Below are 24189 nucleotides of genomic sequence, written 5' to 3'. Positions count from 1 at the left end.
AGTCCCGCAAGCATTGAGGAGAAAATTTACTTTGATGATACTTTACCTCCTATTTATGATGATTATAATGATAGTAGTCTTTTGGTACCACCTGTTATGGAGGATAAATTTGATTATGATTACAATATACCTCCTATATATGATAGCTACTTTGTTGAATTTGCTCCCACTACAACTAATAAAATTGATTCTGCTTATGTTGGGAGTAGTAATAATTTTATGCATGAGACTCATGATAAGAATGCTTTATGTGATAGTTATATTGTTGAGTTTGCTCATGATACTACTGAAAGTTATTATGAGAGAGGAAAATATGGTTGTAGAAATTTTCATGTTACTAAAACACCTCTCTATGTGCTGAAATTTTTGAAGCTACACTTGTTCTATCTTCCTATGCTTGTTACTTTGCTATTCATGAACTTGTTTATTTACAAGATTCCTTTGCATAGGAAGCATGTTAGACTTAAATGTGTTTTGAATTTGCCTCTTGATGCTCTCTTTTGCTTCACATACTATTTCTTGCGAGTGCATCATTAAAACTGCTGAGCCCATCTTAATGGCTATAAAGAAAGAACTTCTTGGGAGATAACCCATGTGTTTATTTTGCTACAGTACTTTATTTTATATTTGTGTCTTGGAAGTTGTTTACTACTGTAGCAACCTCTCCTTATCTTAGTTTTGTGTTTTGTTGTGCCAAGTAAAGTCTTTGATAGCAAGGTTGATACTAGATTTGGATTACTGCGCAGTTTCAGATTTCTTTGCTGTCACGAATCTGGGCAAAATTCTCTGTAGGTAACTCAGAAAATTATGCCAATTTACGTGAGTAATCCTCAGATATGTACGCAACTTTCATTCAATTTGAGCATTTTCATTTGAGCAAGTCTGGTGCCTCGATAAAATTCGTCAATACGAACTGTTCTGTTTTGACAGATTCTGCCTTTTATTTCGCATTGCCTGTTTTGCTATGTTGGATGAATTTCTTTGATCCATTAATGTCCAGTAGCTTTATGCAATGTCCAGAAGTGTTAAAAATGATTGTGTCACCTCTGAACATGTTAATTTTTATTGTCGCTAACCCTCTAATGAGTTGTTCTAAGTTTGGTGTGGAGGAAGTTTTCAAGGATCAAAAGAGGAGTATGATGCAACATGATCAAGGAGAGTGAAAGCTCTAAGCTTGGGGATGACCCGGTGGTTCACCCCTGCATATATCAAGAACACTCAAGCGTCTAAGCTTGGGGATGCCCAAGCCATCCCCTTCTTCATCGACAACATTATCAGGTTCCTCCCCTGAAACTATATTTTTATTCCATCACATCTTATGTGCTTTTCTTGGAGCGTCGGTTTGTTTTTGTTTTTTGTTTTGTTTGAATAAAATGGATCCTAGCATTCACTTTATGGGAGAGAGACACGCTCCGCTGTAGCATATGGACAAGTATGTCCTTAGTTTCTACTCATAGTATTCATGGCGAAGTTTCTTCTTCGTTAAATTGTTATATGGTTGAAATTGGAAAATGATACATGTAGTAATTGCTATAAATGTCTTGGGTAATGTGATACTTGGCAATTGTTGTGCTCATGTTTTAAGCTCTTGCATCATATGCTTTGCACCTATTAATGAAGAAATACATAGAGCATGCTAAAATTTGGTTTGCATATTTGGTCTCTCTAAAGTCTAGATAATTTCTAGTATTGAGTTTGAACAACAAGAAAGATGGTGTAGAGTCTTATAATGTTTTCAATATGTCTTTTATGTGAGTTTTGCTGTACTAGTTCATCCTTGTGTTTGTTTCAAATAACCTTGCTAGCCTAAAACTTGTATCGAGAGGGAATACTTCTCATGCATCCAAATACTTGAGCCAACCACTATGCCAATTGTGTCCACCATACCTACCAACTACATGGTATTTCTCCGCCATTCCAAAGTAAATTGCTTGAGTGCTACCTTTAAAATTTCGTCATTCACCTTTGCAATATATAGCTCATGGGACAAATAGCTTAAAACTATTGTGGTATTGAATATGTACTTATGCACTTTATCTCTTATTAAGTTGCTTGTTGTGCGATAACCATGTTTCTGGGGACGCCATCAACTATTCTTTGTTGAATATCATGTGAGTTGCTATGCATGTCCGTCTTGTCTGAAGTAAGAGAGATCTACCACCTTAATGGTTGGAGCATACATATTGTTAGAGAAGAACATTGGGCCGCTAACTAAAGCCATGATTCATGGTGGAAGTTTCAGTTTTGGACATATATCCTCAATCTCATATGAGAATAATAATTGTTGCCACATGTTTATGCATTAAAGAGGAGTCCATTATCTGTTGTCCATGTTGTCCCGGTATGGATGTCTAAGTTGAGAATAATCAAAAGCGAGAAATCCAAAATGCGAGCTTTCTCCTTAGACCTTTGTACAGGCGGCATGGAGGTACCCCATTGTGACACTTGGTTAAAACATGTGTATTGTGATGATCCGGTAGTCCAAGCTAATTAGGACAAGGTGCGGGCACTATTAGTATACTATGCATGAGGCTTGCAACTTGTAAGATATAATTTACATAACTCATATGCTTTATTACTACCGTTGACAAAATTGTTTCATGTTTTCAAAATAAAAGCTCTAGCACAAATATAGCAATCGATGCTTTCCTCTTTGAAGGACCCTTCTTTTTACTTTTATGTTGAGTCAGTTCACCTATTTCTCTCCACCTCAAGAAGCAAACACTTGTGTGAATTGTGCATTGATTCTTACATACTTGCATATTGCACTTATTATATTTCTCTATGTTGACGATTATCCATGAGATATACATGTTATAAGTTGAAAGCAACCGCTGAAACTTAATCTTCCTATGTGTTGCTTCAATGCCTTTACTTTGAATTATTGCTTTATGAGTTAACTCTTATGCAAGACTTATTGATGCTTGTCTTTAAGTACTATTCATGAAAAGTCTTTGCTGTATGATTCACTTGTTTACTCATGTCATATACATTGTTTTGATCGCTGCATTCATTACATATGTTTACAATATGATCAAGTTTATGATGGCATGTCACTCCAGAAATTATCTTTGTTATCGTTTTACCTGCTCGGGACGAGCAGAACTAAGCTTGGGGATGCTGATACGTCTCCGACGTATCGATAATTTCTTGTATTCCATGCCACATTATTGATGATATCTACATGTTTTGTGCACACTTTATGTCATATTCGTGCATTTTCTGGAACTAACCTATTAACAAGATGCCGAAGTGCCAGTTGCTGTTTTCTGCTGTTTTTGGTTTCAAAAATCCTAGTAACGAAATATTCTCGGAATTGGACGAAATCAACGCCCAGATTCCTATTTTCACCGGAAGCATCCAGAACACACGAGAAGGACCAGAGGGGGGGCACAGGCCCACCAAACCCTAGGCCGGCGCGGCCAGGGGGGCGCCGCCCTATGGTGTGGGCACCCCTTCGACCCTCTGGCGCCGCCTCTTCGCGTATTTAAAGCCTCCGTCGCGAAAACCCTGAGGCGTTCGACGAAACCCACAGAAACCTTCCAGAGCCGCCGCCATTGCGAAGCCAAGATCTGGGGGACAGGAGTCTCTGTTCCGGCACGCTGCCGGAACGGGGAAGTGCCCCCGGAAGGCTTCTCCATCATCACCACCGCCATCTTCATCACCGCTGCTGCTCCCATGAGGAGGGAGTAGTTCTCCATCGAGGCTCGGGGCTGTACCGGTAGCTATGTGGTTCATCTCTCTCCTATGTACTTCAATACAATAATCTCATGAGCTGCCTTACATGATTGAGATTCATATGATGATGCTTGTAATCTAGATGTCGTTATGCTAGTCAAGTGAATTTTACTTATGTGATCTCCGGAGACTCCTTGTCCCACGTGTGTAAAGGTGACAGTGTGTGCACCGTGTGGGCCCCTTAGGCTATATTTCACAGAATACTTATTCACTGTTATGAAGAGCATAGTGAAGTGCTTATTTATATCTCTTTATGATTGCAATGTGTTTTGTATCACAATTTATCTATGTGCTACTCTAGCAATGTTATTAAAGTAGTTTTATTCCTCCTACACGGTGTAATGGTGACAGTGTGTGCATCCGTGTTAGTACTTGGTTTATGCTATGATCATGATCTCTTGTAGATTGCGAAGTTAACTATTGCTATGACAGTATTGATGTGATCTATTCCTCCTACATATGCATGAAGGTGACAGTGTGCATGCTATGTTAGTACTTGGTTTAGTCGAATTGATCTTTCATGCACTCTAAGGTTACTTAAATATGAACATTGAATTGTGGAGCTTGTTAACTCCGGCATTGAGGGTTCGTGTAATCCTACGCAATGTGTTCATCATCCAACAAGAGTGTAGAGTATGCATTTATCTATTCTGTTATGTGATCAATGTTGAGAGTGTCCACTAGTGAAAGTCTAATCCCTAGGCCTTGTTCCTAAATACTGCTGCGTTACTACTGCTTGTTTTCTTTGTTTCACCGTGTTACTCTTGCCTAATACTACCACCATCAACTACACGCCAGCAAGCTATTTTACGGCACCGTTGCTCTTTGCTCATATATATTCATACCACCTGTATTTCACTATCTCTTCGCCGAACTAGTGCACCTATTAGGTGTGTTGGGGACACAAGAGACTTCTTGCTTTGTGGTTGCAGGGTTGCATGAGAGGGATATCTTTGACCTCTTCCTCCCTGAGTTCGATAAACCTTGGGTGATCCACTTAAGGGAAAACTTGCTGCTGTTCTACAAACCTCTGCTCTTGGAGGCCCAACACTGTCTACAGGAAAAGGAGGGGGAAGTAGACATCAGGCGGCGCGGGCCACCCCTAGGCCGCGCCGACCTAGGGTTTGGTGGGCCTGTGCCCCCTCTCTGGCGGTTCTCGTGTGTTCTGGATGCTTCCGGGCAAAATAGGAACCTGGGCGTTGATTTCGTCCAATTCCGAGAATATTTCTTTACTAGGATTTCTGAAACCAAAAACAGCAGAAAACAACAACTGGCACTTCGGCATCTTGTTAATAGGTTAGTTCCAGAAAATGCACGAATATGACATAAAGTGTGCATAAAACATGTAGATATCATCAATAATGTGGCATGGAACATAAGAAATTATCGATACGTCGGAGACGTATCAGGGTGCAGGGGCATCCCCAAGCGTGAGATTTTATCCATTCTTCATCTCATCACATCATTCTTCTCTCCCTACACTTGAAAACTTCCTTCATACAAAACTTCAAACAATTCTCTATTAGCAGCATTAGAACAATCAAAATAAACAAATCCACTTGGGTTCAGTTATAACATATATCAAATATCTATTAAAGTATCAGCTACAGTAGCAACTCTTCAAAAAGCTCTTTGATCAAAAGAACTAAAAAAGAAAGAGATTTAAGAGGCAAATGCAAATAGTGCAGAAATCTGTCAAAACAGAACAACAGGTAAAGATCGATTTTTTTCGAAAATCCTCTATTGCTTATCTCGAAAAGTGGTGACTAAAAAAAGTTAGGGTGTGTTCGGTTTGGGGATGGGGTGGAATGGAGTGGAACCATTCCATTCCACTGGCACGGAACCATTCCATCCCTGTGTTCGGTTTGGACAAAAAAATTGTCACGGAACGGTTCCATCCTTGTGTTCGTTTTTGGAATGGGGTGAGAATGGAATGGAATGTGTGAGATAATCACCCGATTAATTATTCTAAACTCGATTAATTATTTGCTAAACTTGATTAAATAGTGCTAAACTTGATTAATTATTGCTAAACTTGGTTAATTATTGCTAAACTTAATTAATCAGCATGTGACAGTCACCCGTTCCACCTCGTCCGACCGAATCGGAGGAACCACTTCATTCCGGATCTAGAGGGAATATTCCATTTGGAGGAACCACTTCATTCCATTCCAGTTTGCAACCGAACACAGGAACAGGCTCTGGGTGCGGAACGGTTCCATTCCGTTCCACATAATTCCCAAACCGAACACACCCTTAGATAATAACCTGGGGCATATGCATAAAAAATCACAGCTCAAAATTCCGCTCTGGCTATTTTTACGAATGTTTATGGTAACATCACAGAAACTTTTTTCAGGACAGCAACTTCCCCAAATCTTTCTTTCTTCCTATTAGAGGCTATTCTTGGCACAAAAACGAAATAAAAATGAGAGATTATTACAGAGGTAATAACTTCCAAGACTCAACATAAATGAAAAAATTACAGAAATAAAACATGGGTTATCTCCCAAGAGTGCTTTTCTTTAACGCCTTTCAGCTAGGCTCAGTAATTTCAGAAGATGCTCACCTAAGAAATATGGATTGAAGTAAAGAGAGCATCAAGAAGCAAATATGAAACACATTTAAGTCTAACCCACTTCCTATGCATAGGAATCTTGTAAGAAAATAGATCAAAGAAGCACATAGTAACAAGCATAGGAAAGCAAAACAAGTGCAACTTCAAAAAAATTAGCATATAGGGAGGTGTTTTAGTAACATGAAAACTTCTACAACCATATTTTCCTCTCACATACTAACTTTCAGTAGCATCATGAATAAATTCAACAATATAACTATCACATAAACCATTCTTATCATGAGCCACATGCATAAAATAATTATTGCTCCCCACATAAGCATAGTCATTCTTATTATTTGTAGTAGGAGCAAATTCAACAAAATAGCTATCATTATTATTCTCATCACCATAATCATCAAATATAGTAGGCATATTGTAATCATATTTAATTTTCTCCTCAATAGTAGGTGGACTAAAAATAACATAATCATCATTGTAATCATCATATATTGGAGGCATAGTATCATCAAAGTAAATTTCCACCTCTGTGCCTGGGGGACTAAAAATATCATGCTCATCAAAACCAGTTTCCCCAAGCTTAGACTTTTCCATAGCATTAGAAATAATGGTGTTCAAAGAATTCATACTAATAACATTGCTACTAGCATGCAAGTAAAGTTCCATAGGTTTTTTAAATTTTCTCTTCAAACACCTCATGTCCTAACTCAAGATAAATACTATAAAGCTCTCTAATTTTTTTGTTGTTTTCCATTAAGCCCAACTAGTTAAAATAAAAAACAGAAACAAAAAGATGTAATTCCATAATCTAAAGGAAATAACTTCAAGCATTCACCAGCAACTAAAAGACTTAGTAGCCAGAGGATGTGAGTACCTTTTACCTTACCTCTTCGGCAACGGCGCTAGAAAAGAGCTTGATGTCTACGCACGCTTATATTTTTGTAGACAGTGTTGGGCCTCCAAGTGCAGATGTTTGTATAACAACAATAAGTTTCCCTTAAGTGGATCACCCAAGGTTTATCGAACTCAAGGAGGTAGAGGTCAAAGCTACCCCTCTCAAGCCACCCTGCAATTACGATACAAGAAGTCTCTTGTGTCCCCAACACACCCAATACACCTGTCAGATGTATATGTGCACTAGTTCAGCGAAGAGATAGTAAAATGCAAGTGATATGGATGAATATGAGTGATAATAACAATCTGAAATAAATATGGCAACAAGTAAACATGCAGTAAAACAGTAAATAAACGGTGATTCGATGTTTGGAAACAAGGCCTAGGGATCATACTTTCACTAGTGGTCACTCTCAACAATGATATCATAAAGGAATATAAATATAAGCACTTTGAACTACTCTCTGGTTGGATAACGAACACTAATTCACCGCGTAGGGCTGCAAAAGCAAACCTTAAAGATATATTCCCAAGTACTAATGAACACCCGATGCTGTCATTTTGAGCATTCATAGGAGGTACTAACACACCACAATTTCATAGAGACATCCAACTCAAATCATAATTCAATGAACAAGTATTCTGTGAAATATAGCCTAAGAGACCCACACGGTACACACACTGTCACCTTTACACACGTGGGACAAGGAGTCTCCAGAGATAACATAAGTAAAATCCACTTGAATAGCATAACGACATCTAGATTAGAAAGCTCATGGTCACATAAACATCACACCATGGGAGAGAGAGATAAACCACATAGCTACCGGTAGAGCCCTCAGCCCCGGGGGATAACTACTCACTCCTCATCATGGGAGTCTACAACGGCGATGGATATGGCGGTGGAGTCGATGGAGATGGCTCCGGGGGCAATTCTCCGTCCCGGCAGCGTGCCGAAATAGAGACTTCTATCACTCGGATCTTGTTTGCGACGGCGATGGAGTTACGAAACTTTTAATGGACGGAGGCTTGTATATTTAGGGTTTTTGCGTTGAGAGCTTTATATTGCCGGAAGGGCAAGGTCGGTGGAGGCCTGGTGGCCCCACACTACCCCTAGACGCGGGTCAGGGCCAGGCCGCGCCTAGGGTAGGTGTGGCCACCCTGTGGCCCTCCTCCGTCTCTTCTCTGGACTCCGTCTTCGCTCCAGGAAATAGGAACTTTGGCTTTTGTTTCGTCCAATTCCGAGAATATTTCCTGTACAACTTTTCTGAAATACAAAACAATAGAAAACAAGGAACTGGCACTGTGGCATCTTGTCAATAGGTTAGTTCCGGAAAAATGCATAAAAGTGCCACGAAGTGTAAACAAAACATATAGCAATTGGTGTAAACACAATCATGGAGCATCAAAAATTGTAGATACGTTTGAGACGTATCACAACGCTTCAAGTTCCATCAAGCCGGAGTGCATCACTTGATCATCGTTGTTTCGTGAAGACTTATGATTTGCTCCCCCATACACCACTATGGGATAGCTTCATTAAGCCCATCTTCACATGTCCATTATCACTAAATGGACGGTAAGCTTCAAGTATGTGATCCTCTTGAGATGTTCATCTTCAACTTGCCCAACTCAACCTTGAAGATGATCACCACTTGACGACATCCTCTCATGGGCTATATGAGATCTCACTTTTGATGCATGCCCATGAAAAGATACCTAACCCACATAGACAACATAAGGGCACATATATGATGGGTTAGTTCATAAAGCATAATTGATAAGGCTTACCATACCACATGACTTCACGTGGTACATTCTTCATGCTTCATGTGTTGACCAAGCTTGAATCTAATCTTCACTCTTTGTATTGGTCAATCTTGTATCTTCTTATGCTCTATCATACTATCTCGAGGTGTATAAAGAACTCTTCATTTATTTGCATGCTCTAAATCTTAGTCAACCATAGCTCAACTCATGAGACTATCATGACACCGACTTAGAGCCATATCCTGAATTCTTCACTCGTAATCAAGCACTCAAGATCATAATCATTCATTGCTTAACACATAAGCTAGAGCATGGCTAATATTGAGTTCCACATAAGAACTTCATCTTCATTTCTTCTTCTTGATCATATCGCATATATGTCTTCAAATCAATGATCTTGATGCCAATACTCAAGGTATATCTTTTATCTTCATGACATCCATACTTGAATCCAAGACATGGACTACAAGTATTACCTATGGAATATTCCTTTATATAAACTCAATGAAAATATTAGTCCATAGGGATTATCATTAATTACCAAAACCACACATAGGGGCAATGTACCCTTACAGATGACCAACAATGTGTTATGTCACATGGAGGGCCTACGAAAGAAAGGTCGGTCGGGGTCGTCTAGCCCGAAATGTACTAGTTGGGTTACATTAGCACGATGGCGTAATACTTTTGAAAAAAAATAGAAAACATGTAATATTTGTGGCAATAAAGAAAATAAATAATATTAAAAAAACCGCATCTCAATCAGCCCCTACCAGACTTGAGCGTAGCCGCCATCACAACCTATCTGATGTCAACCCTCTCCTAACCGTGAACCCAAGGAAGTGACGGAGATGTCCAATGGCCTCGATCACACTCTGATGGCTACGGATCCCTGCAATGATGAACTTGATGAGCTTCATATTGTCCCGAATCAATTTCCCATCGACAAAGTTATGGTAAAGAAGAAAACAACGTGCCTATCACCATGGAAGTCCGCTTGTTGTACCATTTTCTTGGACGCCATTCAGGAGACTGGCCAGCGTATACATGAGTGTGGTAGTGCAAGAAGATGGGGGTATGGAAGTGGGATGAGATTGCAGCGTGGGCAACAGAAGGAGAAGGCCAGGACGTGGATGTGGGAAAATAGAGGTTGGAGTGTGGACGTGGAATGGAGACCATGGCATGGACAGTGATAGGAGGGAGTGAACAAGACAAATATAAGATAAATAGATAGATAGATAGATAGATATATAGATAAATAGATATATAGATAGATAGTCATTCAGTGGAAGGGAGAGAAGGAAGATCACTAATCAAGATACGAAAAAATATTTGTGTTGTTTCTTAAAGTTGTTACATTCCCGAGAGCCGAATTGAATTTCCGTTACATTGTACTCTACTTTGTGGTAGAAGCTTTTTTACTTCATTATTTTCTTTCATAGTCAGTGATGAAGTGGTCGTTGCATTACCTTAGTAGGACACCCGGCTACATAGCACACATAGGTGAAACCTATGAAGCCAGGCGTGTAAAACTGTTACATCAATTAAAACTTCCGTAGATATAATTTTATACTAAAATCTTTTACTTCTCTATACTCACTCTATCTACATACAATCATAACTAGTACAACTATTTATCTTATACATAATTTCAAACTTTAACACTTGATACAAAGTTAAAGCATATATTGTAAGAAAGATGAAAATTATTTTTCCATTTCAAGATATTGCATCTTAATTATTTTGGATAAAATGAACTATTTTAGTTCTGAGATAACATGTACACAATTATATGTCACTAGTAAGTAGCACGTGCTTTGCACGTCGAGACATATGTAATTTTGAAGTATATTTTTTATTTTATGTATGTACTATGCAGATGTTGGCAATTATTTTTTGCTAAACTTATTCACGAAGACTAAGTTTGACTTTTGAAAACTAATACACCATAAAAGAAGGAATGTAAGGAGCAATATGTGAGATCACCATAATTTTTTTTTTAGCAAGTATGAAATAGAAGTATATAGCCTAATATGGAGTGACGTAAGTTTTTCATGGACACCTCATTAGGAGTACGTATATATTTGTGATTATATGTCGAAAAATATCAAGGGTATATGTTACGTAGTGTGGCCTACACATTTTGTGGCTATAGTATCTACATTATATTTTGCTTCCATAATTTTTTAATTTCAAAATAAAGTATCCACTATTTCTATATAAATTTATTACCTCAATATTTTCTATGTGACCTGTACATGGGCACTTTTCGATTTTATAGGACGTTATTTCTTTTTCGTATTTGTTAGAATGCACAGCAAGATCTTTATTACTCCTACCTGGTAATGTAAATTAATATGTTTGCAAAGCTAAATTCAACCATGATTTAATTATGCTCTTAAATATGTTTCTTCCATCTGTTTGGTTTATCAAGTTCATTCAAATTACGTGCCCTACTAATTCGTATTTTTCTAGGATGATGTACTAATCCGTGTATAATCGCAACTCCACAAACCCCGCAGCAATCTGTAAAGCCAAGGAAAATTGAATGTCCCCAGTAAAAAAAGGAAAATTGAATGTGTATCGCATCAAGCACTCACGTCACAGGTTTTTTTTAGCATCACTCACGCGACATGTAGTAGTATCACCTCTCCGGCTCTCCTCATCCAGCGCCTTCTGCATCGCGTGGGTCGTGCTTCCTTCCACGAACGAAGGCCGAACATTGTCGGCCCGCCCCGATTCCTATCACCAGACGCCTCCTAGGTGCCTCCCCCACCCTTTCCTGCACTTCCCCGTTCCCTCCTCCTCGGCTCATCGGGTCGTGAGTCCGGCGGCGTCTCTGCTGCGTAAGCCGGCCGTCTTGATAGGTCTTGGGGGCGGGAATGGGTGGTTGGGAAGGTTCTGTCCTCTTCGGGGAACACGGAGATTCCGGAGACGGTGCGGCGTAGGCAGAGCTGGCTCGGGATTTTCTTTATTATCCAAACCTGTCTCCTTGCTCGGTAAGAAACATGTTGTGCTGTGGCTTAGTCATCAGATTTGGAAGATCAATGGTCAGCATTGATGCTATTGATCCAGTTTAAAACTGGTGCATTATAGTAGTAGAGATTATGTTAACGATTTGCCATTTAGATGACTTGCATTGTATGCATGCATTTGTGTCTATTTTAGTACCATTAAATATCATGGAAAGGACCTCTAAAGTTGAGAGATATTTCAAGAGTGCATGGTCTTAGTTGTCAGTAAGTAATGTAGATTATTACCAAATATACAATAGCTACAAACAATTACGTTGTTTACTCCATCTCAAAAAAAAATACGTTGTTTACTAGATGGGCCTCAATTCTTTTTTTTTTTCTAATTGCCTAACTTCCTTCTGGGATGGACTAAACTTGTGTGGGCTATATGTTAAGGCGTGGTTAGCTGTTGGGCCTTCCACTGTGATGCCGTCTGCCACCGAGCGCTCCCCACTCGGTGGAGCCGACCGCCGCCGGAGCCGGCGGCGGAGCCACACTTGCTCGGACGCTCGCTGCGCCGGCGGCGAGAATCCCCTGCTCCCACCAAACCGGAAACACACTCTCCGCGATGCCTACCGCCGCCGCCTCCGCGATGCCTACCGCCGCCGCCTCCGCGATGCCTACGCGGCGCGACCCTGGGACCCGACCGTCTCGCTGCGTCTGGAACACCCGGCGCTGGTCCTCCTGGAGCGGTGCCGGGGCGGGGCGCGGCGCGGCCGTTCAAGGCGATCCTCGCCCATATGCTCCGACTCCGCCTCGCCTTCGAGACCTTCCCCATGAGCCGGCTCCTCTACTTCGCCACCGTCGCCTTCCCGCAGCACACGCGCGAGGGCCTGCTCCTCTTCGAGCACTTCACGCCTCGCCCCAACCTCTACATCTACAACCTGGCGCTCGCGGCGCTCTGCCCCTCGCAGAGCCGCTCGGTCGCTCTCTACAAGTCCATCCTCGCGTCGCCGGCGACCCCCGACGAGCGGACATTCCTAGCGCTGCTCAGGTCCGTGGAGTGCCTGTCGGTCGGGAAGCAGGTACACGCGCACGTCCTCCTCAACGGCTTGCACTCGCGCGTGTACCTGCGGAACTCGCTCACCAAGATGTACCTGGACGCCGGCGACGCGGGGACGGCCGAGGCGATGTTCCGGTGTGCGCCGGCGCTGGACACGGTGTCCTGCAACATCATGCTGTCAGGGTACGCCAAGGGAGGGTTCAGCGTGAAGGCGCTGCAGCTTGTCCGTGGTATGGCGTCGAGGGGGATTGCCGTTGATCAGTATGCTGCTGTTGCTCTCCTCTCCTGCTGCGGACGTCTCAAGAACACGCTTCTCGGGAGGTCCGTTCATGGCGCGGTCCTGCGGAGGATGGGTGTAGCAGACAGGGGACTGATTTTGAGCAATGCCCTTCTAGACATGTATGCGAAATGTGGTGAGATGAACGCTGCCATCAGAGTCTTTGCTGAAGCTTGGGAGAAGGATGACATTTCGTGGAACACCATAATCTCAGGGTTCGCTGATGCCGGCATGTTGGGCCTTGCTAGGAAATTTTTCTTTGATGCACCTTGCAGGGATCTAATATCATGGAACATTCTTCTAGCTGGGTATGCTCGATGCAGGGAATTCGCTGCGGTGGTGGAGCTATTTAATGCCATGGTCGCCAGTTGCATAAGACCTGATATGGTTACTGCTCTTACTTTGATCTCTGCAGCTATAGGCAAAGGGGAATTGAATCCAGGAAAGAGTGTCCATGGTTGGGTGGTTAAGGAACATGGAACTCAAGATGCTTTCCTGGCTTCTGCTCTCGTAGACATGTATTGCAAATGTGGAAATGTTGATTTAGCCTATGCTGTTTTTGAGAAGGCCTTGGATAAAGATGTTACCTTGTGGACAGCGATGATATCGGGCCTTGCATTCCATGGCCATGGAACCAAAGCATTGGACCTGTTTTGGAGTATGCAAAAGGAGGGTGTAGCACCTAATGGCGTGACGTTGGTCGCTGTTTTGAGTGCATGTAGTCATGCTGGTCTGCTAGCTGAAGGGTGTCATATTTTTGATACTATGAAACAGAGCTTCAACATTGAACCAGGAATAGAACACTTCGGCTGTATGGTTGATCTCCTTGCACGATCAGGTAGGCTGTCTGATGCAGTAGGACTGGCTAGGACTATGCCAATGAAACCAAGTCGCTCTATATGGGGTTCCATTTTAAGTGCAAGTTCAGCTTGTCAGAATACTGAAGTTGCAGAGATCGCTTTGGAAGAACTCCTTCGTCTTGAACCCGCTGAAGAGGGTGGGTATGTTTTGCTTTCTAACCTGTATGCTGCTGGTGGTCACTGGAACTACAGTGACAAAGTGAGGGAGACTATGGATAGAAGAGGCGTGAGAAAGGCAGCTGGTGCTAGTGGCTTGGCTATTAATGATGCCACCTATTAAGTTTTTCGTATATTAGAAGTAAACCGTCAATATGACGGAAAGGGTACAAAGCAAACTCAAAAAAAGGAAAAAGGAAAACTGAAACTATACAAGGCCAGCACCTGCTAGCCTACAGAGCTAAGCATCTGGAGGCCAAGCATGGAGGGGCGCCGGCTAACATCCACAACCAAGCCTTATCAAGAATGGAGTGGACAAGCTCAAGGTTGATAGGTGTGGCTCCATTGAAAACGCAGTCATTGCGCAGCTTCCAAAGTCTCCACATTGTCAGGATTATGGTGGATTTGACTCCCTTTTGGATGGCGGGTGGTGCACTGGAATGAACAGACTCAGACCAAGCAGTGAAGTCCTCCAGGTGGCGGCATGCAGGGCTTGATCCCAAGGTGAGCAAAAACATCATGCCACACTTAGAAGATGAGAAATGGATTCAGTGGCTTGATCACAGACGGCGCATGTGTCTTCTGTCATTCTGTGTCGTAGGCGACACTTAGATGTCCAACAGCAATCAGCCACCGCCAGCCAAGCAAACACTTTGCATTTGAGAGGAGCCCGGCAATCCCAGATTGAACTCCAGTGGGGGAATTTAGTTTCCTTAGAAGAGAGCATCATATGCTGATTTGACGGTGTAGGTTCCTGACAAAGAGAAGTTCCAGAATATCTCATCCTTGATGCCCAGTGATAGGACCTGAACATTGGCAATGTCGCCTAATAAGTTAGGTATAACTCAGCTGTGTAGTCCTCATAAATATTTTTTTTGCACTCCAAATTTCTTTCTTACACGAAAAGTTGCCTGAACCTACATTTCATAAAAACTGCTGATGTGTTATCTTTTGTTCCTAGAGGACCACACTTCTCATTTCAGGGAATATTACTATCCATAAACCAATAGCATGTCCTATTGGAGAAAAGTTAATACTTCCCTGAAAAGGTGTTGCCATCTGCCGGTCACTTCTGTTTTCCAAGAGTTGTGGACTTGCATGAAACAATTAATTTTCTAGGGAGAAGATCAAATGTTCGGTATGCTCTACCTTCTTTGAGAAGAAACCTGCACTTCTCTTTTAAGCTTCTCAGTACTGTTTGATGCAAGTTCTACATATACCAAGATATAAGTATATTACTTCCATTTTAGTCATATTTGAGTAATTGAGTGAGGCAGGATGTTCTTGTTTTATACCAGCACTAAGTGTTTATTAATCAACAACTTCACAACAATCACTCAGGTGCATAATGTAATCCTGACACATGGATCCTTTCAGATGCCTCTTAATTAAAATTGTTTGTTAAAAAACCTATACAATGCCCATATGTAACAAGGTGAAAATTAGGGAAGAAAATTTCACGACATGTAACAAGTCCCTCTATGTTTAGTCAAAATATGCTATGTGTATCTCCTGTCATAAAATATTTTAGAGCTTCAAACTACCGTGTGCCAATTTCCTTGAATGTATTCTTGCAGAAAGTAATGATCAAGTAAAACTGTAGAAAAGATACTACTCCGGTAAACCTTTGTTTTGAGAGTCTGGAAACACAGTTTTATAGATATCTTGAGCTCTGTTCTTTTAAATAGGAATCTTAGCAGTGAATGTTGAACTGTACCGATACCCCATCCACTAGGTATCTGCTCTTTTATAGTTGCAGTTTCATGGATGTGGGCGTGATACAATGAACGACCACAACACCATGTCCTTATGCAGATACATTTATCATGATTACTGGTCATGTTGCCAACTGGAAGAATGCAGAAAGCCAGAAGCTGTGCATGCAATATTGATCATCAAACTGTTGAAGGTAACAAATGTTTATTGTTTTCCAGAAAAATGAGTGCGATATCAGCAAATTAGTCATGCAGTGTACTAATAACTGAACCAATTATTTCCACCAAACGTTTTTTCTTAATCACCACCAATTGTCCCCTGTATTCCTTGTTACTACTCACTACTTTCTAAACATGTTTCGTGCATTGTCATAGTTTTTGTGCACCTTCCCAAAGTTTTAATTTTCATTGTTGTCATATTTCAGTGAAACAGCAACTTGACATCAATCATTCAGGTCCATAGGCTAATGCCATATGAGTGTCTCCCCCTTCTTCCGCGGTGGCTGCAGCCGCTGCCGTCGGCGACCTCGCCTCCTCTAACGGCGGCGCCGCCGTGCCTCCGGCAGCTGCTCCCCTTGGTAGGTCGGCAGTGCAGCTGGATCAAAGCTTATTTGTTTTTTACCCCTGGGCATTCATGTGTTCTTGCAGTGTTGTTTTCTGGGTTACCTGATTCTGGCCCTGTGCTCTCGCATTTGCTCGTCCGTGAATGTTCTCCTTTCGAATGCCATATCTGGGGAAACTTTCTCTTGTTTATTCCGTTGTCCTTCCAGAAATTTCTGTGCCGATGTGGTGGGGAAGCCGTTTTGGTATGTTTGGGAACGATGGGGAAAAATGCATCTTGGGATCTTTTATCTTCAAAGTTCGATCGAACAATGGCTTCGTTTCTCGTGAATTTCAGCTCGAGCTTAAGCTGAGCACACAGCTCTTTCTTTCGGAATGCTGGGAAGAAATTACTGTAGTGCATTTTGGGGTCATAAAACTTGACAATATCTGAGAGGAAGCAATTCATGGATCTTCCTAAGATCGTTGCATCAAATGTAATAAAAGAGTCTCTTCTTTTGGTGTTTTGCTAAAAGAAAGTTGGGTTTGGGTTACTCCATTTTTTTTACTCAAATAGCTTCATTCGAAAATGTCAATTAAACACCCTCGGTGCCTAACCCCAACCCTCCATTTTGGCTCTGTTTTGCAGTGGAGGTGAAACGCCATCATTTACGCAGGGAGCTTATCATCGCCATCGCCCTTGCCTCCATTGCCGGCGTGGCAATCGTCCTGGCCGCCCTGTATGCCGGCATCGTGTGGCAGCGATATCGCCGAGCCCCGGATGATTTCAAGGACACCCAGAGCACAGGTCTTGCTCTCTGCTAATTGGATCTTGCAATCATTACCGAGTTATAATTTGTTCTGTTGACGGTGTAAGTTACCTGGCTACTGATCCAGAGTAATTGTATTGTTCAGATACTGCCAGGATTGCATTGGTGCCCATCTTGAACAACTTCAACTCATTCAAGTCTAGCAAGAAGTGCCTTGTGGCGATGATGGAGTACACCTCATTGGAAAAGGCAACGGGGAATTTCAGCGACACCAACGTGCTCGGAGTCGGCGGGTTCGGGTGCGTGTACAAGGCCAATTTTGATGGAGGCTTTGTCGCTGCCGTGAAAAGGTTGGGGGGTGAGGATCAAGAGTACGAGAAGGAATTTGAGGTGATGATTGTGTGCGACATCGGTTCTTCTCCCATCCCCGTTCTTTGTCAGTATGTGGTCTTGCTTGCTGAGTATGCCTTGGTGGTTTTTGAATTTGGCAGAATGAGCTAGATTTGCTTCAGAGGATTCGGCATTCAAATATAGTGTCCCTTGTGGGCTTCTGCATTCATGAGGATTACCGCTTCATCGTGTATGAGCTAATGGAGAATGGATCATTGGAAACACAGCTTCATGGTATTATCAACATCCATAACATTTTTTATGCTATCATGTCGGCTTTTATCTTGAACTGTGATGTTAGACAAGTATAAGAAGTATTGATAAGATATGGCTATGGTTACATAGGCCCATCACATGGATCAGCTCTAAGTTGGCACATCCGGATGAAGATTGCTCTTGACACAGCAAGGTTCTCCATCTTGTGCTTTGCTTCAGCTTTCATGAATAATAACCACTTTAGATGCTTATGATGGGTTATTCTAATATGCATCTGTAAACTGAACTTGACCAGGGGATTAGAATATCTTCATGAGCACTGCAGTCCGCCAATTATCCACAGGGATCTGAAGTCATCTAACATACTTTTGGATTCAGATTTCAATGCCAAGGTATGACTACATATTTTACTTCTGGTCAACTAAAATAGTACTGTTGACCATAACTCATACTACTTGATGAAAAAGAAGAACAATTCATTGATCCTTTGTTGGTGTACAGATTTCAGATTTCGGCCTTGCAGTGTCAAGTGGAAATCGCAGCAAAGGTAATCTGAAGCTTTCCGGAACTTTGGGGTATGTTGCTCCTGAGTACTTATTAGACGGTATGTCCCCTTTTTCTTCTTCTTATCCCTCATCTGCAACCTACTGTCTACACTTAACATTAGTCACGGCAATGATGTCTTATTCTTATTACGTGCAACTGTATTCAATACAGGGAAGTTGACAGAGAAGAGCGATGTATATGCGTTCGGAGTAGTACTTCTTGAGCTTTTGTTGGGAAGGAGGCCAATTGAGAAGATGGCCCCATCTCAATGCCAATCAATTGTTACATGGGTACACATTATTCTGTTATGCAACACTCTGAAAAAATAGCTAGAATCAGCCCATTTAAAGAGTGGAGCAGTTTACTGTCAATATGCATAGATTACTTCTGATTTTCACTGCCTGAATTGAGGCAATTTGCATTTATCAAATCCATTAACATATTTGAGATGAAATGCAGGCCATGCCTCAGCTAATTGACAGATCAAAGCTCCCAACCATAATTGACCCCGTGATTAAGAACACGATGGACCTGAAGCACTTGTACCAAGTACTGCTCACTATCAAAATTACCTCATAATCGTTTCTTCCATTTGCATCATGTCTTCTTAACTAACTAGATTGGTGTTATTCACTACCTTTCAGGTTGCTGCAGTGTCTGTGCTCTGTGTGCAGCCAGAACCAAGTTATAGGCCACTAATCACAGATGTGCTCCACTCTCTGATTCCCCTGGTGCCCATGGAGCTCGGAGGGACACTGAGGGCCACCTTGGAATCGCCTCGCGTATCACAACATCGTTCTCCCTGCTGAGAAATAAATAAAAAGAGAGATATGATCAGAACATGGTGATACAGTGGGCTTGCACCATCCAAATGTTTCAGATAGCTTGTGATGTTGAGTGCAGATTATTGTTTGTCACTCCAGTAGTCCAGTTGCCTTCCTTGCTGCTTGTCTGAGGATGTGTTCCCCAGCCTTGTGACCTACTTATACTTGTTAGTTGGATCGATAGAGTTTTCAGGTTTGTGGAGAAGAGGATCACACATCTGATATTCCTTGCTGTATAGAGAATTCATCTGTATTTCCCCCCTTCCTTTTTCTTTTTTCCTTGGCTCGAAAAAACTGCTGTATAGATTAAATATTTTCATACAATGAAAGAAATATTTGCCCCATTCGGTGTGTGCTGCATTGTGTGATTTGTGGAAGTTCTAATTCATATGTTCTAATTCATATGCTTCTTCTTTTGATACTTTCAGCTCGGTAACTAGGTGAGTTAGCGTTCCAACAATGGATCATGAGGTCAGTTGGGTGGCCCTTGTAATTCGTGTTACCCTTCTCCATACTCTTGTTTGTACTTTGTAGCAAGTAGTAACGTATCATCAACTCACTTGCAAGACATGCTTTTGTGTACAACTTGCAGTTTGATATTGTATCTATTTGCAGCAGCACTGTCTGTGGGTTAAGTCAAGAACATAAGTAATGCCAATAGTAACAAGATGAAAATTTGGAAGAAGATTTCACGACGTTTACGAGTATTGTATCTATGTTTAGTCAAATTATCCTATGTTTATCTTCAAACATAGGAATTTCTGAGCTTCAAACTGCAGCGGGCCAATGGCTTAGAATGTATTCTTGCTGAAAGTAATGATCAAGTAAAACTGTAGAAAGATACTAGTATACCTTGGTTTTGAGGATCTGGAATCACGGTTTTGTAGATATCTTAAGGTCTGCTCTTAAATAGGAATCCTCCTGACCAGTGACATGTTAAACTGTACCTATATCGCATTCACTAGGTATCTGCTCTTTGATGATTACAGTTTCATAGATGTGATGACCAACCACAACACAGTGTCCTTATTAGGATATGTTTATCATGATCAGTGACCCCATTGCCACATTGACAGAATGCAGAAATCCAGCAACTGTGCATGCAATACTGATCGTCAAACTGGTGAAGGTAATGAGCAAATTTAGTCAGAGTGCACTAATAACTGAAGCAACTCTTTACACCAGTCTTTTTTTTCTTTTAATCATGCAATTCATTTACGGAGAATCGTCACCAATCTTCTCCCCTGTATCCTTGTTAATACTCACTACCTACTAAGCATGTCTAATGTGCATTGTCATAATTTTCTTCTAGACATCTTAAAATAAGATTTTGTCATTCATCAACATGTGTAATAGTGGTAACACCATCCATCCTGATGCTCATTGTGCAAAGCCATGTCCCCGGGCCTGTACGTGAGGCACCTGTACAAGGCCTTGTCAAGTGGCAATTACACTCCAACGAATCACCACGTCTCCTCTTTGCCTGTTCAGCTTCCTAGGAATCTCCATTCCTTTGCTTCTCTTCTCAACTTGAACACACAGTGACAAAATGTTCTATGTGCAATTGATTCTCCAAGATTCCTTCAAAAAAATTGACTCTCCAAGATTGTCCTATTTGTAGCTAATTTATGATTCCCCTACAGAAATGAGTTGGCAACAATGAACTGGTACCCTCCACTCCCATTGATATATTGGGAGTGGTCTTGTCAATTCTAACTATTGTGTTCATTATTTTTTCCATTGGGCCTATTAAACTTGGAGAAGATATCTTATGAAAATCTAACTCCAATTTTTGTAACAATAAGTGCTATAGAACATGTATTTGTATTTAGAAGTTCACATGTTTGTTACAAAGAAATAATTCTTGGGCTAGACTAGGAGGGTTCAGAAATTAAATCACTTAAAAAGTAATTTCAAAGAGATTTCACTCAAACACGTCTAAGTGGATGTCGTTTTGACAACCTTAGCACCAGAATACATGGATTCGAACCGTTTATTATTTGGAGTCACGGTTGGAAAGCTATTAACTTTGCTCATGGCGAAGAAATGCTTAAAACACAGAAAAAAGAAACCCACCCATGAGTTGCTTCTGCTTGTAACACGCACAAGCAAGTTGAGCGACATGTTGAGTTGTCAAGGATGGTGGGTTTGACCTCTATGCTGATGCTCTCTTTTTAGCAAGTCCAATAATTCAGGAAAAATGTAATATTGACGCGTGAATAGAGAAAACTTTAATATTTGACTCTTTTAGCACTTAGAGCCTAATTTGATAATTTGTACAGGGCCTCTGTTTTCTCAGGTATGACCCTGCATAGTGCATTTCCTGTCATATGCGCCAGGCCTTCTGGGTCACAAATCACTGCCTCACCTCCATGTGGCATACAAAGGAGGACCTGCATGGCTGTATGAGTTCCCACTGGTATATGTGTTTTCCAGCTCAGGCATTCATGCATCCACATTGTACCGTTTGTTAACCACTGGACAAACTGTCTTGTGCTGTGTGCCTTTGGCAATTGTGCGCTCGGAGCTTCATTTTCACTGAGCCCATCCATATATCCATGCCATCAACATGAAATCCCTTTTGTTGCAATGATAAACATTATTATCTGTTACCCCTCCATTTGGACAGCATACACCGGTAGTGCATGTTAAGTCAGAGCTTGCTGTTGCAGCAAGTACCTGGTGTATATATATTGACATGCCTCCCAATTTGCTGCAGCTGAACATGATGTGGTCAACATAAGTGACAACAGTCCATACATTCTCACATGGGCATGTATTATGAGCAATCCATGTTGTTGTTGCAGAATGGCATCAAATTTGCAGCTGACAACATAGATGATGCCCTTAGCAGATAGTAGTGCACCTGAAAACAGGGATGCTGCCACATGCACGCTGTGCCTTATGAGGCATGGAGGCTGAGGTGCTTCAGCAAGGCATGGGGTTGACGGGCAAAACCTTTTTAACAGCCGATGCCCCTCGAGGAGGGAATGGCTGAAGGAGTGAAGGTGCAAGCCTGGTGGTGGTGGCATGAACACGACCTTTGCTACAAGCTGATTTTGGGGTCATACCTTGCAGCTAGACATATCCATCAAGGTTTCCGGGTAGGATCTACTAGTTCATGATAATTGCACCCATGGAATTTGGTGTTGTGGAACAGTTACCCATGCTGATGCAAATGCAGATATCACTTTAATAGTGTTCAGTTACAAGCTGAGGCTTTGTTGGGTTCTTGTTCCTGAGCTTGCTTGTTCCCGTATATGTAAAACTTGCTTGTAAGTTCTCCCAGTTTTACTCTGCATTTTAATGGAAAATATGTAGGGCCCTGCCCATAACTTTTTAACAGGACCTCGTGAGTATTGTGACGTAATTTATGGTTGCTGCCGATATTTTCGCTGGGAAAGTTGTAATGCTGGTAACAATTTATCATGTGGGTGAGTTGGTCTCCTGCTATTCTGAATGTATCAGGCTGACTATTATGTTTTTTTTTATGGAAATCTGCTTGAGACTGGAAGTTTCATGGAATTTCTGAAGCCCTGCGACTTAAGTGTTAAGATTTCTGCTCCAGATGATTCGAGTGTTGCTGTCAAAATGGCAAAACGAGATTTCTGATTGAACAATGCATGTAATAACCAAATTAAATCAGATCAACACGACAAAACGCCAGAATAGAGCAGCAAATGCTCTTGCCTGTTGTAATTACAGGGCGTGAGGCGAGTCTGCGGAATCAAAAACGCTACTTTGAGGATCTGTCTGCAAAGAAGAGGACTTGCACGTGATGCGGACGAAGCTGTAAGGACCTCACCGCGAGGGAAAACTAGACGCGGAGGGCCGAATCGAAATATCGGAGGGGCGGACGTGAGAAGCGAAAAGGGCCGGCGCGCAAAACCTCAAAAAAATTTGGACCATTTCTCGATTTGTGCGTGTCATCCTTGCGCAGGGGCCATGCTAATCTTCTCTGTATCGTTCCAATTTTATCGGATGTCCCCGAAGGGACGATGTCTCCGCAACGGCGGAGCTTATAAACCGGTCGAAACTTTCCTCCCTTGCCGAGGTGGGACTAAACAAAGTGTCGCAGCCGCAAGCGGCAACTCCAGGAGAGAAGGGATCCCGCCAGCAGAGAGTGTGGGCCGTATCTGCGTGCGGGGTGGATCCTGCTCATTCGGCCCAGCAAAGGAAGCGAGGTGGAACACGGCCTGCTTATCATTGCCTCCCCTTCTCCTTGTGAAGAGATGAGCGTGTCGTGCGCCAGTGTGCGTCAGCTCGATAGTCGATACACCTCTCGAAATCAATCGCGCTGGGCACTGCCTGAAACGATTCATGTTTGGTCGTTTCTTCCCTTAAACCCCGCTTGGATTACGGCTTCTCAGTCATGTATGTTCGAGATAACGCTGTTCTATCCACGGCTCACTAATTATCATGTCCTAAATTGGTGAAATTGAATCCTTGCTCCATTTATGGATACATTAAGTGAACCATTTCTATTTTTAGTTTGTAACTTTAATACTACGGAAATTGTCAACAGCTCATACATACTGCGTACTATTTTGAGTTTTTTTCCAAAAAAAATTACCATTTTATGGTTTCCAATAGCTCGTACATTCCACCATAATAGTGGCGGCTATGTTGTCCTTTTAAATCTGTGATGTCAAATACATGTGTTTTAACCTATTTTAAATATTTTTATACTATTTTTATACCAAAATACAAAGGATTTGCTAGAAAATTGTGTGGTCAATTGACCACACAGGCCACAATGTGGCTACGCCACTGCACCATAACCCTCTCGAACACCAGATTTACCGGATGGTAAAATCTTCATTGCTATCAAACTTAGCGCCCAAATATGTTTTGGCCATTGTTGATTATTTCAATAAGACCCTCGAACTATAGATTGA

General features: G+C 41.8%; 2 protein-coding genes, 1 non-coding gene and 1 pseudogene across 5 annotated transcripts in view; 3 read left to right on the top strand and 1 right to left on the bottom strand.

The window, feature by feature from the left end:
- LOC127292920 (pentatricopeptide repeat-containing protein At3g04750, mitochondrial) overlaps positions 1-22680 on the top strand; it is a 117056-nt gene extending 94376 nt beyond the window's left edge. For all 3 annotated transcript variants that reach the window (XM_071818658.1, XM_071818657.1, XM_071818656.1), the window contains 2 exons: positions 21574-21710; positions 22011-22680. The gene's annotated coding sequence lies outside the window, so the exon portion shown is untranslated. The remainder of the gene's footprint in view (positions 1-21573; positions 21711-22010) is intronic.
- LOC127346871 (pentatricopeptide repeat-containing protein At3g04750, mitochondrial-like) lies at positions 12421-16091 on the top strand (annotated as a pseudogene).
- LOC127292918 (probable receptor-like protein kinase At1g80640) lies at positions 17218-19635 on the top strand. Its single transcript, XM_051322438.2, has 9 exons — positions 17218-17353; positions 17461-17705; positions 17807-17939; positions 18051-18114; positions 18217-18313; positions 18423-18525; positions 18639-18757; positions 18927-19016; positions 19112-19635. Exons 2-9 carry the CDS (start codon positions 17538-17540, stop codon positions 19274-19276), a joined length of 939 nt encoding a protein of 312 aa, XP_051178398.1. The 5' UTR covers positions 17218-17353; positions 17461-17537; the 3' UTR covers positions 19277-19635.
- Positions 22681-23185: 505 nt separating the features above from the next.
- On the bottom strand, positions 23186-23288 carry LOC127297859 (U6 spliceosomal RNA). Its single transcript, XR_007849541.1, has one exon. It is a non-coding gene; the product is annotated as a U6 spliceosomal RNA (small nuclear RNA).
- Between the last annotated feature and the right edge of the window lie 901 nt (positions 23289-24189).

Source organism: Lolium perenne, chromosome 4, assembly GCF_019359855.2.
Source record: "Lolium perenne isolate Kyuss_39 chromosome 4, Kyuss_2.0, whole genome shotgun sequence".
In the NCBI taxonomy this organism is placed as follows: Eukaryota; Viridiplantae; Streptophyta; class Magnoliopsida; order Poales; family Poaceae; genus Lolium; species Lolium perenne.
Note: the sequence above shows the minus strand (reverse complement) of the source record. Positions and strands in the feature narration are given on the sequence as shown.